At 56.6% G+C, this 19,773-nt stretch overlaps 1 protein-coding gene across 2 annotated transcripts in view; it reads left to right on the forward strand.

The window, feature by feature from the left end:
- Positions 1–19,773, forward strand: part of RBM19 (RNA binding motif protein 19) — a 129,142-nt gene that overhangs the window by 94,784 nt on the left and 14,585 nt on the right. For both annotated transcript variants that reach the window (XM_066260500.1, XM_066260501.1), the window contains exons 23-24: positions 2,856–2,976; positions 19,610–19,722. In XM_066260500.1, coding sequence (XP_066116597.1) covers positions 2,856–2,976; positions 19,610–19,707 — 219 coding nt within the window. In that variant the 3' untranslated portion in view covers positions 19,708–19,722. The remainder of the gene's footprint in view (positions 1–2,855; positions 2,977–19,609; positions 19,723–19,773) is intronic.

The raw sequence follows: 19,773 nt of genomic DNA on the forward strand, positions 1-19,773 counted from the left end.
TTGGCTGCCCCCCACCCGACTGTGTCCCCAGGACCGCAGCTCCTCAGGGACCCCGGCACCGGGATGGAATACCCGCTGCACCAGACTCCCGACCAATCTCTCCCCCATCTTAAAACCCCAGTTGCCCGGATCAGGCTGTTTCCCTGCCTCGCCAGCTGAGAACGCATGTGTCGTAAAGCTCTGAATGGGCCATTTCGGCTCAGAGTCCAGATGCATTTTTATATCCGTGTGGAAAAAAAAGAAATGCAGAGCCTCTGCTGGCAGTCAGAGAGTTTTTTTAAATTAAAGTTAAAAAAAAAGCAGGAGGGGTGGATAGGGGGAGAAAGTTTCCTGCACCTGACCCTTCTCAGAAAAACACAGCAAGAACAAAGCATCTCTTCAATCTGGCCATGTCTGAATTTAAAAACGCATGTCCCACCCACCTCCCATGCGTGCTTTGTGCCAACTCAATTGTTATTGAATAGCGACTGCATGTGCCACCATCAGGACTTGTATATAAGCCCCATTTTACAGATGAGGAAACCGAGGCTCTGAGTGGGGCGACTGGCTCACCTCTGTTCAATGTTGTTTTCCTAGGCTGCCATAACGAATCATCACAGACTGGGGGTGCTTAAAATAACAGAAGTATTCTGGCCTCACAATTCCGGAGGCCACAAGTTCAAAGTTAAGGTGTCAGCAGGGTCGATTCCTTCCAAGGGACTCTGTTCCACGCCTCTCTCCTGGCTTCTGGCCGCAGCCAGCGCTCCTTGGCTTGTAGATGTATTATCACTCCAGAGGCTGTCCTGGTGAGGACACTAGTCATTGGATTAAGGGCCCACCCTGTTCCAGCATGTCCTCACCTTTATTTACCCAACCACATCTGCAAAGACCCCGTTTCCAAATAAGCTCACATCCTGAGGTACCGGCGGCTAAGATGTCCACGTATTTTCCTTTGGGGGGACACAGTCCAACCTCTAATAACAGTCACACTGCAGTTGAGGGCCACAGTTGGGTTGGTTCCAATCCAGAACCCTCCTGGTTCTACGCTGCCTCCTGGGAGCATCCAAGAAGCAAGAGAAGGGGGACCTGCCCACAGCCCTCCTTCCATAGCTGACGCTGCCACCTGCAACCCAGAGGCAGCACCAAGGTAGCCACTGGGTCTCCAGTGCTGACGGACACCAGGACGAGCCCCTTCACACCCAACACCTGCCTGACCCCTGCAGAGAGAGGGACGCTGCACAGGTCATGGGTCCGCCCTGGCAACACGGCAGTGAGGACCTGCCTCTGCTGCGTGCCGACTGTCTGCACCCCGCTCTTCTAGGCACTGTTCATGTCACTCCTTTTCACCTTCCCTAGACCTCTTGGGTTGGAGTACCATCAACATTCCCATTTTATAGATGCGGAAACTGAGTCCAGGGAGATTCATTCAACCTGCCCAAGGCCCTGAAGCTAAGGAAGTGCAGGTGGAGTCCAGGCTCTTGACCACAACATGCAGTGGCCACTGTGTACCACAGGAATGGTTCACGAAGAGCCACTGTCCAGCCATTGCACTTGAGACCTAGTGGTGTGCAGCAGGGAGCTCGCCATTCTATGTGATTCCATTCATATGAAGGGTCCAGAGTAGGCAAATCACAGGGACAGTGGATGCGTGCTCCCTGGGGGTTCGGGGGGTGGTGAGTGACCGCTGATGAGTACCGAGTTTCTTTGGGGGATGGCGAGGATAACAACGTTCTAAAGTTGGTTGTGGTGCTTGGTGGCTGTGCAACTGTGGCTGTACTAAAGACCAGTGAAGGGTGACTGGACCACTTCAGATGGGTGGCTGGAATGGCATGTGAATTATATCTTAATAAAGCTGTTAGAAAACGAAAACGGCCCTGGCCGGTTGGCTCAGCGGTAGAGCATCGGCCTAGCGTGCGGAGGACCCGGGTTCGATTCCCGGCCAGGGCACACAGGAGAAGCGCCATTTGCTTCTCCACCCCTCCGCCGCGCTTTCCTCTCTGTCTCTCTCTTCCCCTCCCGCAGCCAAGGCTCCATTGGAGCAGAGATGGCCCGGGCGCTGGGGATGGCTCTATGGCCTCTGCCTCAGGCGCTAGAGTGGCTCTGGTCGCAACATGGCAACGCCCAGGATGGGCAGAGCATCGCCCCCTGGTGGGCAGAGCATCGCCCCTGGTGGGCGTGCCGGGTGGATCCCGGTCGGGCGCATGCGGGAGTCTGTCTGACTGTCTCTCCCTGTTTCCAGCTTCAGAAAAATGAAAAAAAAAAAAAAGAAAACGAAAACGAAGAGGAGAGAAGCAGGCAGAGTGGAGGTGGGCGGAGCTGAGACTGCGCGAGGGCAGGGCCGGGGCAGGACCCAAGCTGCTGGTGTAGGAGCTGGTGGCTGGGAAGGCAGGGACCAGAGAGGAGGCGGAGGGCAGCTCTGCCTGGGGCAGCAGAGAGAGATGGGGGACGCAATCCCCAGGGCCAACAAGGAACAGAGCCTCCAAGGGGACATGAGGTGCCTGCACGGTTGTCATCCAGTGGCCAGGCAAGGCTCGGTTCCCCACATGGCACTGCCCCAGACAGCCAGGTGGAGGGGAGCCCGTCAGGGGGGTCACCCTTCCCAGACAGGATGAGCTGCGGGAAAGAGACCCCAGTGACAGGCCCAGGCGGCGGCCATATTAACTACACCGTCACTTGCTGCTCTCTCCTCCCTGGGAAAATAACCTACTAATTAGATGTGCCCAAGGGCTCACACACCCTCGCCAGAGAGCAGGTGTCACGGGAGCCAGTGGTGGCCTTGGGGTCTGCAGTGCTGGCAGGTGGGAGGGCAGAATGGAGTGCCCGCAGGTAGGTCTTGGCTAACGCACTGTGTTTTATCTCTCGTCCTGCTGCCCCAGAGAGCCTTCAATGCCCTGTGTCACAGCACTCACTTGTACGGCCGGAGGCTGGTCCTGGAGTGGGCTGACTCCGAGGTGACCCTGCAGACCCTGCGGAGGAAGACGGCCGAGCACTTCCACGGTAAGAATGGTGGGCTGCCGGGGTAACTGCCCTCGAGAGGACGGGCCATTGGGCCAGCGCGCCAGGAGGCAGCCCGTGTGCACAGCATCGGTGGCCCCCATGCCCTTTGGCTTCCGGTCAGGGTGTAGGGAGGCCTGGCAGGAAAGAGGGGACAGGAGGAGAGCGGGTCAGGTATTTACCGCCCCCCTCCTGCCAGGCTGCCGCGGCCTAGCTGACACTCCCACCGAAGCCCACATCCCCTCTCCCCCTGGCACTCCCTATCCGGTTCCCCTGGCCAGCCCAGGGGGCCGCTTGTGTAGATTTCTGTACACCCCACTGCCCCTTTGCTAGACCCTCCTTGGCTACCCAATTTAAGGACACTCTACTTCCTGCCAGAGCCCTGAGGGTGACAGCACCTAACTCCACCTCTTACACACCTCATGTCACATGGCCTCACTGGTGGTTCAGTCCATCCTCAGAGAGTACTTGGCACCTGCTCTGTCCTCAGTCTGGGGGTGCAGCGGTGACCTGTGGGGCTGTGGGTCCAGGTAGAAGAGGCTGGGCACCTTGTTTGAGCAGGTGGCCCAGAAAGGACTCCCCACAGAGGTGACGTCTGTACCCATGAAAGGGCTGTCTGAGCAGAGGGACCTCAAGGTTGGTGCAAGCACGGCACATTGGGGGAAGGGCAGGGAGAGAGGCTCGATGTTCCACCTGCAGCGTTGCCCACGATGCTGTGACCTCTCTGGTGGCACGCTGCCGTTGGCCCCGTGAGTCCTAGGACAACCAGCAGTGGCACAGTTCTCAGTGCTTCCTGCATGAGCCATGCTACTCCAACCACCTGCACTGCTCCTCTCCTTGGTCCCCATCTCCATCCCCATTGGGCAGCTGGAGCCACCTGTGTCGCCTGGGGACAGTGCGGGGGCCGTTGGATGGAGAGCCCGCTTTTCCCCCACTTGTCTGTGGGGATGGAGCCCAGAGCCAGGACGGGATCACTTCCTGTCCCAGCCAGTGACACCTGGTTTCCCAGATCAGTCAGCACTATAGGGTTGAGTTGTGGGGTTGGTGGCTCTTACGGAGCTGTGACTCTTGCAGTTGGGCCTCACTGATGTTGTTGGGGCAGCCAGCAGGCCTGAGCAGGGTGTCAGCGATGCCAGAGCCTCCCCCACATGTGTGCTTGGAGCTCCAGACAGGATGGAGCCCTTGGACTGGAGCCCAGCCTGCCAGACCCGTCAGAAACCCCTTCTGTTCACCTGGTGCCTCTCCCGCCTTGTCCCTCCCACGACACTCCCCCAGTTCACTGTTCCCCAGCTGCCAGCAGGACTCTGTGTCTTCATATATGCTGTTTCCTCTACTGGCAGTGCCTTGCTCTGCAATTTTTTTTAAACCTGACAAGTACCTATCTAGCCTCTAAGTGCTAAATGACACTGCCTCCGGGAAGCCTTCCCTCTTCTCGCCCCTCCCCAGGTATCAGTATAGCTCCATCCTCAGTTCTCCCACTCTGTTCCTCTCTTTCCTTGCCTTGTCGCCATATAATCCTCTGTGGTTTTTATTCTCTCTGGACCCATGCCTCCCCAGAGTGGGACCTGCTTCGTGCTCATCTGTCACTGACCAGTGCACTCCCGGGCCCCCGGGTGGAGCACAGGGTCAGGTACAGGCCGGGCTGTCAGTCCAAAGCTGGGAAAAATGTGAGTAGAAGTGAACAAGAAACCAGTCAAGTCAGGGCTAAGTACACAGTCACCAGCCTACAACTCGGTAAGTCCCCAAATCCTGCCATGCAGAAAAAGAACCTATCCTTATCGACAGCCATTGACAGGTCCAAATGCACCCGTCGGCAAATGTTTATGTAAGGGACTTTCCCCGGCCGCCCGCCGCCCACCCCCGGGGCCAGCGAGGAGTGCCGGCTCAGCACTGTGCCTGACTCTGGAGAGAAGCCCCTTCAATACATTGAGCTCTGTGGACAGCATTATTGCCTCGCTTCACTCAGGAGCGTTTCTGCAGGATTGGCTGTCTCCACGGCCACAGGTCAGCCGTGGGCCAAGACCCGGATGGGGATGATGCCATAATCATAGTAATGAAGACGGTCGTTGATTTGTGTGAATCTTCCCTTTAATTCCGCACCAGCCTGTAAGGTGGGCACGATTAGCCCTCCTTTATGGATGCGTGAACTGAGACCAGCTGTCATGGAAGTGACCCATGACAGCTCTTGTTCAGAAGGGACTTGCTCTGTGCCAGGGGCCACCCTCAGGATATAACACACTGTTTTGTCGTACAGACAGCTGTGGGCACTGCTGTCCCCATTTTGTAGGCAAAGAAACTGAGGCTCAGCGATGTGTCCAGGGTCACTCAGGTAGAAAGTGGCAGAGCTGAGATTTGAACTCCAGAGCAACACTTAGAGCCCCTCCCTCCAACCCCCCCCCCACACACACACACTGCATTATACCAGCAAATGCCATTTTCAGAGGTCTTAGTCCTTAATTAGATCTGGGGGGGGATGAGTGTCTCCTGTGTGGCTTCCTTCATCCTGATTCAGCCAGACGCTGTTCTTAGAATCTAGAGCAGTGGTAGTCAGCCTGGTCCCTACCGCCCACTAGTGGGCGTTCCTGCTTTCATTGTGGGCGGTAGCGAAGCAACCAAAGTATAAATAAAAAGATAGATTTAACTATAGTAAGTTGTTTTATAAAGATTTATTCTGCCAAACTTAGCAAAAATCCAACATAAAGTACTTGGTAAGTAATTATTATTATATGCTTTAACTTGCTGTAACTCTGCTTTATAAATTTATAAAGTAAAGTTACTTCCCTACTTTATAAATCACCATTACTGTGGAACCAGTGGGCGGTTAGAAAATTTTACTAACAGAGATACAAAAGTGGGCAGTAGGTATAAAAAGGTTGACTACCCCTGATCTACAGGGTTCCTTCCAGAGACAGAAGGAATAAATAATAAATTGTAATGAAAAACATCATATGGCCCTTTAGAGTTGGCATGGCCTAGTAGAAACCCTGTGGTGTACATGTGACTGTCCCCACATGCAGATGAGGAAAAGGCCAGTCCCCTAGTGACACCTGGGGCACAGAGCAGGACAGAGGGTGGATCTGGTGGCCCAAACCTCAGGGCATGTGGCTGGGGGGTGGGGGCAGCAGTGCCTGGCTGAGACAGGAGACAAGATGTCATCACAATGCCGCCGTCTGGAGGGGTCACTAGCAAGCACGGCCGAGTGTTGGACTCCAAGCTGGCCTTACCTGTGTGGGGCATGAACAGGCGGCAGAAGGTGGCCTGAGAGTTCGGGAGCCGAAGAGTCTGAAATTAATTACTGACGTTTCCACAGTACTTCTTTCCAAAGAAGCATGTGGTCATCCTTTGAAAACAAAAGAACGTTCTCTCCTGCACACAGCAAAATAGGAGGAGATGGGGATGTTTTACCCAGAATCTGTGAAACCACGTCTTTGTGGGTCCTAGGGTCCGAGTCTGCGCAGCCTTCAGAGCGACAGTGAACACCTAGAAGTGCTGTGTGCATGCCTGTGTGCATCTGTGTTTGTGTGTGTGTGCGACTAGCACTCTGGCAGGAGGATTTCTTGCTGGCATCAGATTTTCTCTAAGGTCCGGCTCCCAAAAGGGTGGCTTTGGGAGAACGAGCATTGACCTTAAAGTCAACAAGACCCGGCTTCTGTTGCTTCCTGGCCGAGTGTCCCAGGACAAGGCCCTGTGGCCTCTGGGCTTCCATTCCCCATTTTACACACGAGGTTAGCAAAGGCACCAGCTTCTGGAATCGCTGAGAATTTTACCAGGGTAATAACAAAAGGGCACGGGCTGCCTTTTTTTCTTTTTTTCTTTTTTCTTTTTCACCCACCAACACACATAGGAGGTGGCTGCCATTAATCTTCCCATTTTACAGATGGAGGGACTGAGGCGCACAGAGGTGAAGTAACTTGCCTGGGGTCGCACAGGTAGTCAGAGGTGAAAGCAGTCCACTGTCATGCCCCATCCTCTGGTGAGGGTTCTGTTCGGCCTCCCCAAGTAAGCAGGACGCTGGGGGGAGAGGGGGAGTACAGGTGCTCTGGAAATGTCAGCCCCTCACCCACCTACTCCATTGTCTGTCTGATCTCCTCAGGCAACGGGGTGCCCACGGCAGCCCTGAATGTTCAAAATAGGGCTGCTGGCCTCCTGCCCTCCTGGCTGGACCCTTTTCACCCTGTTCCTCCCCTTCCCTGTGGCGAAAAGTGCCCAGCTCGTTAGTGTCCAAATCCGCATTGTTCAGAGCTCCCTGGGTCCTGGCAGACTCCGTGCAGGTGGGACCCAGGCCCAGTTCCCGCCCAGCTCTGAGCTCTGCCAGGAAGGCACTCAGAGCTTCGGCGGAGCCCGGGAGCCCCATTTGCCCAGCCCGAGCCCCAGAGCACCACGGCCACCACAAAGGGCTCCCTGTGGAATGTGGGCTTTGGGATGAAAGGCAAGCATCTTAACCATTCAGTAGGGCCCAGCAGGAAGCTTGCTAGTGACACGAGGCCTCCAAGCTGCCCTCTGGGACAGTGGGAAGTGGCTGGAGTGGAGAGAGTAGAGTGGTGGCCCCAGCCAGAGCCCTCATTGTGGCCGGTGAAGTCAGTGTCATTACCCCGAGTTCACCCCTACGCCTGGGGCTCAGCTTCTGCAGCTGACCAGCCTGGGAGCTGCCAAGTCCCCAGACCAGCCTCTCCTCCTGCAGGTCCCTGACGAGCCTAGGTCAAGGTGGACAGCTCGATGTGCAGCTCAGGCTAGATGACACATTATTATTATTACTATAAGAACCTTGGTCTGTTAGGCCTTGTTCCAGGCCAGGACCTGTCTACAGCCTTTCACAAGTGTTAATCCTACAGAATCCTAGGAGATAAATACTGTCATTATCCTGTTTCAAAAAGAAGGAAACTGAGGCCCAGAGAAGGCAGATAACTCGCCCACGGGCACCCAGCTGCTAGTGGCTGAGTCAGAGGTCAGACCTGGGCTTTTAGCAATCCGGCTGGACTGCATCTTCATATCAGTGGATGTATGTAACTCTCACGTTTTACCCCAGTGCGTGTCCCCATACCTGTTCTGTGACAGGCACGTCAGTTGGCCTCAGCTTTGTCATCTGTACAATGGACCAGGGCGCCAACCTGATTAGGGGAATTGTGGGCCTTACAGGAGGTGATGTCTATAAAGGTCCTGTGCACAGTGGGCATGTGACACAAATGCTGTTCACCCTGGCTTCCCCCTCCAGGCACTGGCTCTGCTTTCTTCTCTGGGCTGCCAGGAATAGTCCCCGTGTAGCTTGCATTCTGAGGAAGGATGCTCTGTGGACAGAGGAATGAGACATAAAGGAGAGAGCCCTGGTTTTCATAAGGTTGGACAGTAACAAGCATGTGCGCGTGTGCGTGTGTGTGTGTGTGTGTGTGTGTGTGAGAGAGAGAGAGAGAGAGAGAGAGAGAGAGAGAATGTGACCGTACCTAACCGCAGGGCAGTGCTCAGGTGTGTGGCATCCGACTCTGGATGCACCTGGTCTCTCCTGTCTCCAGCGCATAGCCCTGTGTGTGGCACGTGGTGGGCACTATTAGTACACAGTAGTGACACAGAGCAGTGTCCCCCAGTGTCTTGCTTTTTGGCACAGTTGTGAGAAATAAACATGCCATTTGCACAGTCTGGTGCTGCCGTTTATCTGGGGTCCCTCACTGACAATCGGAAAATGTTGATTTAGGTTTAAACCCCCTAATACTTCCTGCCCCCCCCCCCGCCCCACCAGGTGGAGGCCTTCATTTGATCCATTGTCCCTGGATAAGGGCAAGGTTATATTTCCCCTTAAAAGTTGATGCTGATGAAAATACCCATGAAATTGAACAGCAGAGAGCAGGTCTTTGAAGGTCATTTGAAAAGTTGCCCTGATGAGGCCAAGGCCTGGACGACGGACAGAGGTGCTTTCGGAAAAGGACCGGAATAGTGAGACGGCCGTTCTGCACAGTCGCCCTCCCCTTCCCCGGTCCTGCCCCCGCCTCCCTCCGCACCCCAGCATCCCGGTGTTGCATCCGTCCGTCCATCCCCTCCAGCCCGGCCAGCACTCTGGAGCCTCGCCTGTGGGGGGGTGGAAAGAGAGAGCCAGGAGGGAAGAAAGAGGAAAGCCGGCCACTGGCTGTGCCCTTTTCTTCCCGAGCATGTTACAAACCAGCAGGGTCGCGGCATCGAGAAGCTTTCAGGGCCTGGCAGGCCGCGGTCCCTGCGAGCACGCCGAGAGAATATAATGGCGCGGAAGCAATCCACCCGCAGAACCCTCTGTTTTCGAGCACGCGCAGCCGGGGAGGCCGGGCAAACAGGCTTTTATTTGGCCGGGAGCTCGGCTCTGCTTCCCCGCGTTGTCTTATTCCAGCTGGGAGGACTGATGGGCTGTGGTTAGCGCCTGCACCTTTCACCTACAGAGCTGGGAGCGCAGACATGACCCGCATGGCAAGTGGCTGGCATCGGCGCCGTCCCCCGCCCGCCCGAGCCAGGCCGGGCACAGATGGGATGCCTGTCCCATTGGTCACTGGCCTCGAGCACGCAGCTGCCCTCCCAGCCGGGCAGGGGAAGGGCCTGAGTACTGGAGCCCAGTCCCGTCAGCCAGTCCCCCTGCCCCCCCATCCCCATACTTACCGGGCTGAGCCAGCGTCAGAGATTCAAGTGGTCCCTGACTCCCCTTTTCCTCTCCATTCCCCCGTCACACCCTCACCTCAGCTTCCTGCTGCTTTGTGTTCATGTGTGCGACCGTCTAGTATCTCCTCTTCCGCCAGACTTTAATCCTCTGGGGGACAAGACCCTCTTCGCGCCCCCTACCGTGGCCCTGTGTCTAGTGTAGAGTGGGTGCTCACTCACCGTGTGTGAATAAACGAAAGTAAATGAGAACCTCGTCGTCAGAATGGCCCGTCCTAATTGAGCATGTAATATGGACTACGCATGGGGCGAGTGTCAGCTCCGTTCACCTTCACCGTCCTCGCACAGGCCGGGAACCGGGACTCAGCGAAGCCGGACACCGTGCCCCTGGCCCCAGGTCAGTGAGGCGTGCAGCCAGCCCAGGGGCCCTGGTGGGCGGAAGCCAGATCTGCCCGACCTTGAACCTGGGAACACTACCGGTCTGAAAAGAGGCAGGCACGTGACTTCTTGTTAAAGATCGAGTCCGGTGAATGAGTAAGGGGGAGAGAGCTTTGTTGAGGACCTGCCGTGTGCAGGGGGCAATGCCGAGTGCTGTTCTGTGCTCCATGTCATTATAGCCTCACAAGTCCCTGGAGAGGGACTCTGCTCCCATTTGTCTGAGGGGCACTAGGAGACCAGATAGGTCTGGTGACTTGCCTGAGGGCACTCAGCTCTATACACTGCAGAACACAAACCCTGTTTCGGCTCTCCCTGTATCCTGGCAGTTCCCAAATTCCAAATCGCCCCCCTTTATCTGATGTGGGCCCCCAGTCCAGGTCAGGCTGTGGTTGTAAGTTACAGCGACAGCCAGACGCAGCCTGCAGCCTTGCTCTGTGAAGAGAGGTTTTCTGGCGCATGGCCGTGCGCTGTGTGCGCATAGTGTGACTATGGCTGTGTCCTCACCCCACCCCGCGAGGGCAGAGTTGAGTGTTTGTGACGGAGACCTCATGGCCCATAAAACCCAAAATATTGACTGTCTTGCCCTTTACAGAAAAAGTTTATGGTCCCTAAGCCTTGTGAAATGGCCGCTTTTATTTCATCCAAAAGCTGTGGTGGCTAACTCCTCCCACCATGACCCCCCTTCCCTCAGAGAGCATACAATTCTGGGGGCCTCGTAGCTGCCTCCTTGTCCTCTGGCTAGAGGCCTCTGCTGATGGACTCCACTGTCTCCAGAAGGGAGGTCCCACAGCTTTATTCCTCCCTCCACTTTTATTCGTTCCTTCACTCATCTTAGTGTCAGCTAGTTATCAAGCCTTCCTCAGCACTGAGGATAGAGCGGTGAACATGGGGCTGTCTGCCCGGGAGAGCGGGAAGGGGCCTCCAACCAAAGACCTGGGGGGAGACATTCCTGGCAGAGGTTACACAAGTGCAAAGGCCCTGGGGCAGAAGCTTGTTCCTAACAGGCCATCCTGGCTAGAGAACAAGTCCAGGGTGGGGAGCCGTTGGAAACAAGCAGGGTTCCCTGTGGGGCCTTGTGGGTGTGGCAGGGAGCCTGGCTTTTACTCAGGATATGGAGGAAAGTCCCTAGAAGATTAAAGAGGGGAGTGCCATGCTTGATTTACATGGCCGGACCTCATCCTCACCACTGTGTGGGGCACGCATTGTAGGGGGACAAGAATAGAGGTAGAGGTCCCATTGTAGTCATCCCGGCAAGCGGGGACGATGGCCTGGGCAGGGACAGAGACCAGGGGTTGGGAAGAAACAGGTGGGCTGAGCACTGTGCTGAAGGTAGAGCCAGCCAGACTTGCTTCCTTTGGAAGTCTGGAGGGAAAGTGAGGCAGGGGCAGAGCTCTTTGCTCTGAGCCACTCGGAGCATGGAGGTGCCGCGTGATAACGAGGCCCAGGACGCTGAGAGGGAGGGGGAGAAGGGAGGAGCTGGACACTAGGTTTGAGATTCCTATTAGGACTCCCTGCAAGATGTCAAGCAAATAGATCTATGAGTTCGGAGCTCAGGGGCAAAGTCTGGGCTGAGATATAAATTTGGAAGTCATCAGCACCCTGGTGATATTTAAAGCCTGCAACAGTTCACCAACCCCGCCCCTCCCTTCCATAACTTAATCACTCATAAGACAGCACGTTTTCAAAAGATCGGGGACCAGGAGAGCCCGTTATCCCCAGGTTGGCCCTCGCAAATATGCCTCCTTGATCTTGGCCATGAAAACATAATTGTCGGGCTTTAAAAATCATAGTCAAGAAAGTTCAGGCGAGTATGTGAAGTCACAGAATTTATTATTCAAAATATCTCTGTGCCATGGTTCTCTGAGCTCCCTGGAGACAGACAGGCCCTATAAGCTGTGCCCTCCTTGCCTTCATTCCTCCATTTGGGTGCTTGTGCCCTCCTTAAGGCTTGGCTGTAACAGTCCTCACTCCAGGTGTGCTGAGGGCCCCAGCGGGAGGCAGGTGAGGGAACTGTCCTGGATTGCCACAGAGGGTTCTGACCCAGGCAGCAAAGGCCACTGGGGAGTTAGGGGCCCGTAGGAGGTATTGTGTCCCTGGAATAGGAGGTGGGGCCCCTTCCCTGTGCAGAGGGGTGTGCTTTGCCCCCCTGCCCCGCACACCCCCAGGTGCTGGCAGGTGGCCCTGGGAGAGAGCAGACATGGCCTGGAGACCAGCTCTTTCTCACACGCCCCCGCCCTCCCTGCTGGTGGAGGCTGCATCTAGAGAAGAAGAAGCAGGAATCATTTCAGCCAAGGTAGCGCCTAGGTGGCAGCCGCTAGCAGGGGTGCACATGTCTGGCCTTCGGGAGGGAGCCATGCTCCTGATGTGGAAAGCTTGTCCCTACAGAGCTGCTGGGGCGGCTGGGCAAGCCGGGGCAGGTGTCCTCCGGGTCACCCCCTCCCACGCCCCCAGCCTCTCTGAGTGGTGTTTTGGAAATATTTCCAAGCGCTTCGGCAATATCCTGCATACTCTTGGCCCCTTCCCCCGGGAGCGGCTGTCCGTGCAGGAAGGTACTTGCTCCCAATCCAGCTAAATTGTTATTGACTTGTGTTCTCTGCATTCCGCAAACATTTCACTCAGCCGTCGCCGGCGAGGCCAGGATTCCCTGCTAGGGGTAACGGGGAAACCAGCTGTGCGGGCCATTTCTCCTGCTCTTCCTCATCCATCACGGAATTAAACTGACAGAAGGGGAATTTCAGAGCAACTTGGGAGGGGAAGGGGCTGGGCCCGGATTGGACGAGGGTTCTGGGGAATGGGGACCAGAGTGCTGGAAATCCGGGCAGGAGAAGGGTGGACTTCCCTCCAGGGTTGTGGCTGGCGGCAGGGGGCAGCCTGTTTTGTTTCTGAACTGGAGGCCAGCCCAGGCCAGAGAAGCCCAAGGAAAACACGCAGGCGAAGAGGCTGTTATTACTGCTTCACGATCACAAGGGAAGCCAGTGGGGTTTTGTAGACAGGAGAGACTAAGTCAGAGGCCACGTGGGCAAGATGTCAGTGGAGATTAGCCACAGACCTTAATGTTGCCTACAAGACATGAAAAAAAAAAGTGTTGTTACTGATTGCCACTCTTTTGCTATTGGATTTGGCCTGAAATTTGAGAGCCTGGCTTCTCTTGAAAAATAAGGTCTGGCTACCCTGGTTCTGCATCCTGATGGGGTAGCTGGAGCTGAGTGGCACGGGTTTTTCTTTTGCCATAGTCCGCAGCCATCCCTATGGTCCACCCACTCAGACCACCTGACTGTATCACATTTCTACCTGGCTGCCTCAGGCCTTTGCACACACAAATTCAGGTACAGATATCATCTCACCTCAGACCTGTGTGGCATCATTACCATTTCCTCCCTTTCCGCCTATTCCCCCAACCTAGGACCTGTGCCAAGAGAAGGGGGCAGGGAGCTAATGTCAACCAAACCCCTTGAAATCGAAGGATCCATCCAGGTCTGCAGCAGGGAGTAGGGGATGCCTTCCAACCTTTTCTGCTTCGTTTTTCTCTCTTGCTCTGCACTGAGTCACTGTCATCTGGACACTCCCCTTCCTCTCTGGTTGCACAGCCCCTCGAGTGTCAGTAACTAATGCAAACACATGCAAGACCAAGTCCTCGGCACTGAGTTTAGGCTCAGCAGTAACCAGAGCAATCTCAATAGCTAGTGCCCATCCCAGGCCATCACGTCAGAACCCATGGGAGTAGAGCCAAGTCCAGTGGTTTTCTAGATGATTCTATCCAGTGGTTAGGTTGAGAACTGCTGACCTCTTGTGAGAATTGCTGGTGCAGGCAGGTGGGCAGTCACGTGAAATGGTTTTACACCTTTCCTACTAAGAAGTTCTTTCTAAGGAGGGTTGGGCTAGTGTCTCCACCTTAGGTCGGGCAGCTGAGCTGGGACCATAAGCATCACTATGCAGTGATGCGAAGGCCCTCTGGGGAAAGTGTGGTCACGTGACTCCCCCCCCCCCCCGCGAGCCCCAGAGTTGCTGCTTCCACATCTGACAAATAGGACAACAATGTCACCCAGCTCATGGGTTTTCTGAAGTCCACCCCCCTGCTGCCCAGAGCCTGAAGGGACCAGGAACCAGGAACACCAGCTCCTCCCTCTCAGCTTTCAGCACTGGCTCGGCCACCTTTGGGGTGTCCGTGCACAACACTTTTGTGTCACTTCTGATGGTTACTGCTCGACACCCCGCAGGTCTGGTCCTGAGCTAAGTGCTCTGTCTCCTTATGTCCCACAGTGGGCACGATGCCCTTCCTACAGGAAGGAACTCGAGTAAAAGTCGGGGACGCCAGCTCTGCCCACCTGGGACTCCAGCACATCCTCTAGTGAGCCGGTGGTTCATTGTACCCTCTGAGGCTTTCTTGGTGCTGTAGCCCACATGGTCGGTGCTCTGGGAACACTTGCTATGAGTGACTGAAGACAAACCCTCCACGCCCCCATGGGACCAGGAGAGCAGGCACTGTCCCCATTTAACAGAGAGGAATACTGAGGTACCGAGTTAAGTAACTCCCTTCAGTCCCCAGGCCCATGTGTTTCCCTGTGGCCTGAGAAAGCCCTTGGCCCACCAGTTGGGGACCATTGCTGTGTCCCAGAGCTGCTTGCTAGTGCTGTGGGTACATGACCACCAGAATCATGTGGCCGAGTCCTCTGCATCTGTCTGTCCCGGGTTTCACAGAGGAGGGAAGTGACAAGAACAGCTTCCATTAATGCCCAGAGGAAGGGCTCACCTTTATTGAGCGCTCATAGTGTGCTGGGCCCCGAGTGTGTTCATACTTGTAATATGGTAATGTGCCCTTGGCACTGGTCCTGTGCTGGGACGGCAGGCCCGGCCCCAGGTCGCCTGGCCAGGAGCAGTGGCCTTCCCCCAAGCGGCCTGGCTCCAGCCGGCACCACCCGCCCTCGGCTCAGAAGCCTGGCTCAGCTCAGGGTGCCTTTCAGGACGTCCCGACCGGCCGCGCTCCTGTCCCCTCCCCAGCCACCTTTCCTCGACATTATGCCTCCAGAACAAAACCCGTGACGTGCTTTCTCTCATCCTCCTGACAGCCCCCCGCCCACCCGCTTGCGCCTTTCTCTCTGCCTGCCTGTGCCTTCCACACAGGGCGACCGCGCCAGCCAGGGACGGCAGAGAGACACGGGCTGGCATTCTGTCAAGGAATTAATTGAAAAATAAAATCATTAGGTGGCAACTCCAGAAATGCAAAATGGTGGTTGGAGGGTGGGGGCGGGGGGTGGGGGCAGGACTCGTGGGTTGTTGGGGGCCGGCGGAGCTTTCTGTCACGTTAATTTCTTGTGTGTGTTTGTTGGGTGACACTCGCTTGCTGTTTATCTTCGGGTACAGCTGTAACACTGAAGAAAAACGCACAGCTTGTTCTGTTTATTTATTTTACACCTTTCTCCGGTTCTGCATTATGTTTGTTTGGTGAAAACCCACTGAGGCTTTTGATGTCGGGGAAGTGGGATTTCGGCAGCTGTTCCCCCTGCAAGCAGGGTGCTCCACGCGTAGGCAGGGCCGCGGGGGGGTGCGAGGTGGCGTTTGGTGGGAATTCAGGGTCTGCTGTGTCCTCAGGGTGGGGGGCACCAGGGGGCTGACCTGAGCCAGAGACACCAGTCCCATGAGAGCAGGCGTGGCATGCCAGGCGTGGACCCCAGTGAACTTATTCATACTCACAGTGGTGCCGGGAGGCAGGTCCTGTTTGCATCCCCAGTGCACTGACCCAGACGGCTGAAGGGAGCATCCAGGGTCACTGAGCCATTAAGCGGCAGAGCTGGGACCTCAGATGGTCTACTTCCAAGGCTGTGGAGCTAGCCAGCCGCCAGCCTGCCTCCCACGCCCCCTGCCCCACCGTGGTCTGTAGGTACCTCTGTGCCCCCGTTTTCCAATGAGAGTGGGGAAGGGCTCATGCCTCCTTTGGCCTTGATGTGCTGGCCTTCCTGTGACGGTCCCCACCTGTTGGCGCTCATGGGCCTAGTGGCAAAGAGAGACCTGTCACATCGACATCTCTCATAGTAGCAATAGCAACAAAGATGTGTTGGCACCATCGATGGGCCCTCCCCAGGCGCGGGCATTTCTCTTTTTACTCCTTTAATCCCCCCGAACAACCCAGTGAGGGGTAGGTATTACTAGTCTCCTCATTTTGCGGTTTAAGAAAACTGAGGCACAGAGGGGCCAAGCCGGTGGTGGGGCTGTGGCATCAACGCCGTCCTCCTGAGCAGGGCGATGGTGCTGAGAGGTGTTTGTGGGGCGGAGGACCTGTTCCCTGCTCCAGGCAGCCAGGGAAGCCGGGGCAGCAGAGGGTGGCATAGAGGAGGGAAGGTGGACGACCTGCCCTGTCCCCCTTATTTTATATTTAGGGGATTGAATCTCAGACACGTATGTGCCCTGCCTGAGGTCACACAGCCTGGGAAGTGCCAAAGCCAAGTGCGCCTCCCTTCTATAGCCAGACGTGGTGACCACGTGCGCTTTCACAGGGACTTGGATGACCTTGGCCATGCCCCTGGGCGCTAGCCCCCAGCCCCAAGGCAGGACCCCTCAGGAGACCCCACCTGCCACAACACAGACAGCAGGTGCGGGATGCAAATTGGACACACTGAGCCTGCCGCATGTTCACCAGCAGGCTTCGGGGTGCGTCCATCTCTGCCCCTCCGTCCTCCTATCCAGGAAATGGGGGTGATGGCACCCACCTCCTGAAGGGGGTACTTGTGAAACTCATACGAACTGCTGCTTGTGAAGTGCCGCCTCATGTGCACGTCCTCTTCTGGCTGCGTCGCCCAGTCGCCCCTCCCCCAGCCTCTGTTTCTCTGGCCAGACGACACCTCAGGTGCCTCCCAGCTCTGCCGACATTAGCAGTTCTAACTTAAAAAAAAAACTCACCTTATAGCCATTCATCCTTCCCTTCTGCAGATGATTACAGAGCACCCACTATGTGCTGGGCCCTGGACACAGCCAGAGCCAGTGCCCCCAACCACCGCTCCCTCCTATTGTTAGAAGCCGGCGAGGGGTATCAGGGACAGGCCCGCAGGCCCTGTCTTGCTGCCCAGCTATTTCCCGGCTCCTATTACCTGCCCGCAAATTCAATTTCCAGAGGCCATTGTGCACCTCCAAAGCTTGGCAATTATAAGGAAGCCAAGAGCATTGAGGAGGAGCGGGAGAGGAAGTGGGTGGCTGAGCCACGGCTGCCGCTCCTGCCCCCAGCCCACCCTGTCCCCTCTCCCTTTCCGTGATTAACAGTGAGGGGTACAGCCGCCAGGACTCGAGGCTCCCGGGCAGACTGGTGGGGAGCAGCCTCCCACACCTTCCACACCCCTGCTGAGGGTGCATCCGGCCATGTCCCCACTGGGTTTGCTCACCCCCTGAGTCAGCAAATGTTAATAAGTCCTTACTAGGCGCCAGGCAGTGCACTAAGGCAGGGGACACAGAGTGGAGGGGACGGTGTCCCAAACAGGAATGCCTGCTGAGGGGAGATGTGCAGAGGGTAGGCAGTCCTGTTTTAGACAGTGGTCAGGGGAGTCCTCTCTGAGGAGGGACGTGGCAGCTGGGGCTTAGGGTCTGGGTCCTGCGGATGTGGAGGTCTCAAGGTGGGAGCACATATAACTCACCTGGAGGGAGGGCCAGCCCGGGTCATGCCCCTCCGGAGGGCTTGGGATCTCCCTCCGAGGCCAATCACCTGTAAGGGCTGGCTGCAACCGCCACCTCTGTGGAGGATCAGCCATGCAGGCCCGCCCCGCAGAGCAGGATGTACTTCAGCAGGGCTCCGGTGCCCACGGGGTTTGCCTCTTAAGTGTGTCGCTGTAGAGGTGGTTGGGTGGTGCTTTGACGTGGTCAGATGCTATCCACTGCGTACACTGGCTTTGGGGCTTCCTGGGAGACGCAGACCAAGGTCAGTCACCGCCTGTGTTCTGCCCAGCGTCACCCAGCTTGAGCTACAAAATGATCTGCAGATGGCTGCTACCTGTGCTGGGCTTGGAGGTGCCCAGGTGAGGCCAAGCTGCATGCCAGCTACTGCAAGTGCAGGGCCTGGGGCCACCCAGCGAGAGCTGCTGGGTGTGCTGAGGCCAGATGCTGCTTGTCTGAGGGATTTTAGGAAAAATCTAAAGCCTTAGTCAAGACAGGCCATTTGTATGGAAAAGCCACTGGAAACCACTCGAGTGGGCCTAAAAGTTTGGTGGGGTCTCAGGGAATCGTCAGGGCCGGGTGAACAGTGATATCCAGGTTGATGTAGACTCAGATATGGCGCCTGCCTGCTGGCTGTGTGAGCAGAGAGACATCAAAGGAACAGTGTCAGCACGTCTGTCTGGGAGGGAGCTGCCCCCAGCTCTCACCTTGCTGCCAGACAATCCAGTTCCTCCCCTGTGTCCCCAGTGCCTTCGGAGCTGCTGCCCAGCCCTGGGGCTCGGAGGGAGGGAGTCTGAGGAAGCCCATGCGCAGGCCCTCTAAGAGAACCGCCAGGGACTCCAGCAGCCCTCTGTCTCCCCCAGCCTCAATTCCCGCTGGTTTTTACAGCCTGGACTTACAGGGACTGCTCTTCCTGGTGCTGGAACCATGGGCTGGGGGCCTGGTGTGGGGCTGGGACATCCTCGCTCCTCAGGAGCGACCACTGCTGCCAAGGTCTCCCTCCCGATTTTTATGCGGCGCACGTGGGTGTGGGCCCAGCCTGGTCCATTTCCACCCCTCCTACCAGTCTCGGTGTGGCTTCTTTAAATCCCTGGTTGTCGGACTTGTATTTGGCTAGCCATCAGCTGGTTCTGGGTGATGGTTCTGTAGTTCCGATGTGGTTGTGGGATTGTGGAAGAGTGCGAGTAGGGCGTTAATACACCGCCATCCTGACTGACACGCACGCACCACACCCCTTCCTAACTAACGTTCGGGCGGGGCATCTACATTCCCTCCTCCTCGCCTCTCAGAGAGCTCCTCTGCAGTCCTGAAAGCCCAGGTCAAATTGTCTGTCCTCTCCTCAGCCACCTCTCACTGTGGCTCCCTCCACACCCCCTCTGGAATCCTTGAGCCTCTATTCACATGACATTTACTGAAGCACCTGTCCTAGGCTACCGGCCGCTGGACGGGGAGGAGCCCGCGACCTCCAGGAAAGCAGGAGCTACCGCTTGTCTCCTCAGCCTCTGCCCTGGCGTGACTCGGCCCCTCTGGGGGTTTCCAAGTATTCCCCAACCCATTCAGGGAGCCCTCAACCCCGAGCTCCTGGAAGGGCGCCTCCCTCCCTCCCCTAGGACGTGGAATCCTTTCCTCTGTGGGTGGACGTGGGGCAGGGGCGGCTCCCAGAGCAGGAGAGTTTCTGGGCCCGAAAGAGGCAGCTGCCCACAGCAAAGCTGATGACTAACCAGCCTTTCTCTCTCTCTCCTCTCATGGCTTCTCCCCTCTCCCCCCATCCCTCCCCACCCCACCCAATGCTCCTTCTCTCATTCCCTCTGTTTCTCCCCTCTCACCACATTCCCTCTTCCCTTCTTGTGTTTCCATTCCCTCATCTCCCGCCCTCCCTCCCACCCTCCCTCTCTTCTGCCTCCAACCCTCTTGGCTGTTCTTTTCTCCTCTCTTGCCATCTGGGCTCCCACAGAGCCCCCGAAGAAGAAGCGGTCTGTGGTGTTGGACGAGATCCTGGAGCAGCTGGGAGACAGCGAGAACGACAGTGAGGAGCAAGCCCTTCAGCTGTGAGCCGGCGCCGAGAGGGTACGTGCTCCAGGGCCCTGAGGCCCGGGGACAGCCGCCCTGCTGCTGCGC

Source organism: Saccopteryx bilineata, chromosome 2, assembly GCF_036850765.1.
Source record: "Saccopteryx bilineata isolate mSacBil1 chromosome 2, mSacBil1_pri_phased_curated, whole genome shotgun sequence".
In the NCBI taxonomy this organism is placed as follows: domain Eukaryota; kingdom Metazoa; phylum Chordata; class Mammalia; order Chiroptera; family Emballonuridae; genus Saccopteryx; species Saccopteryx bilineata.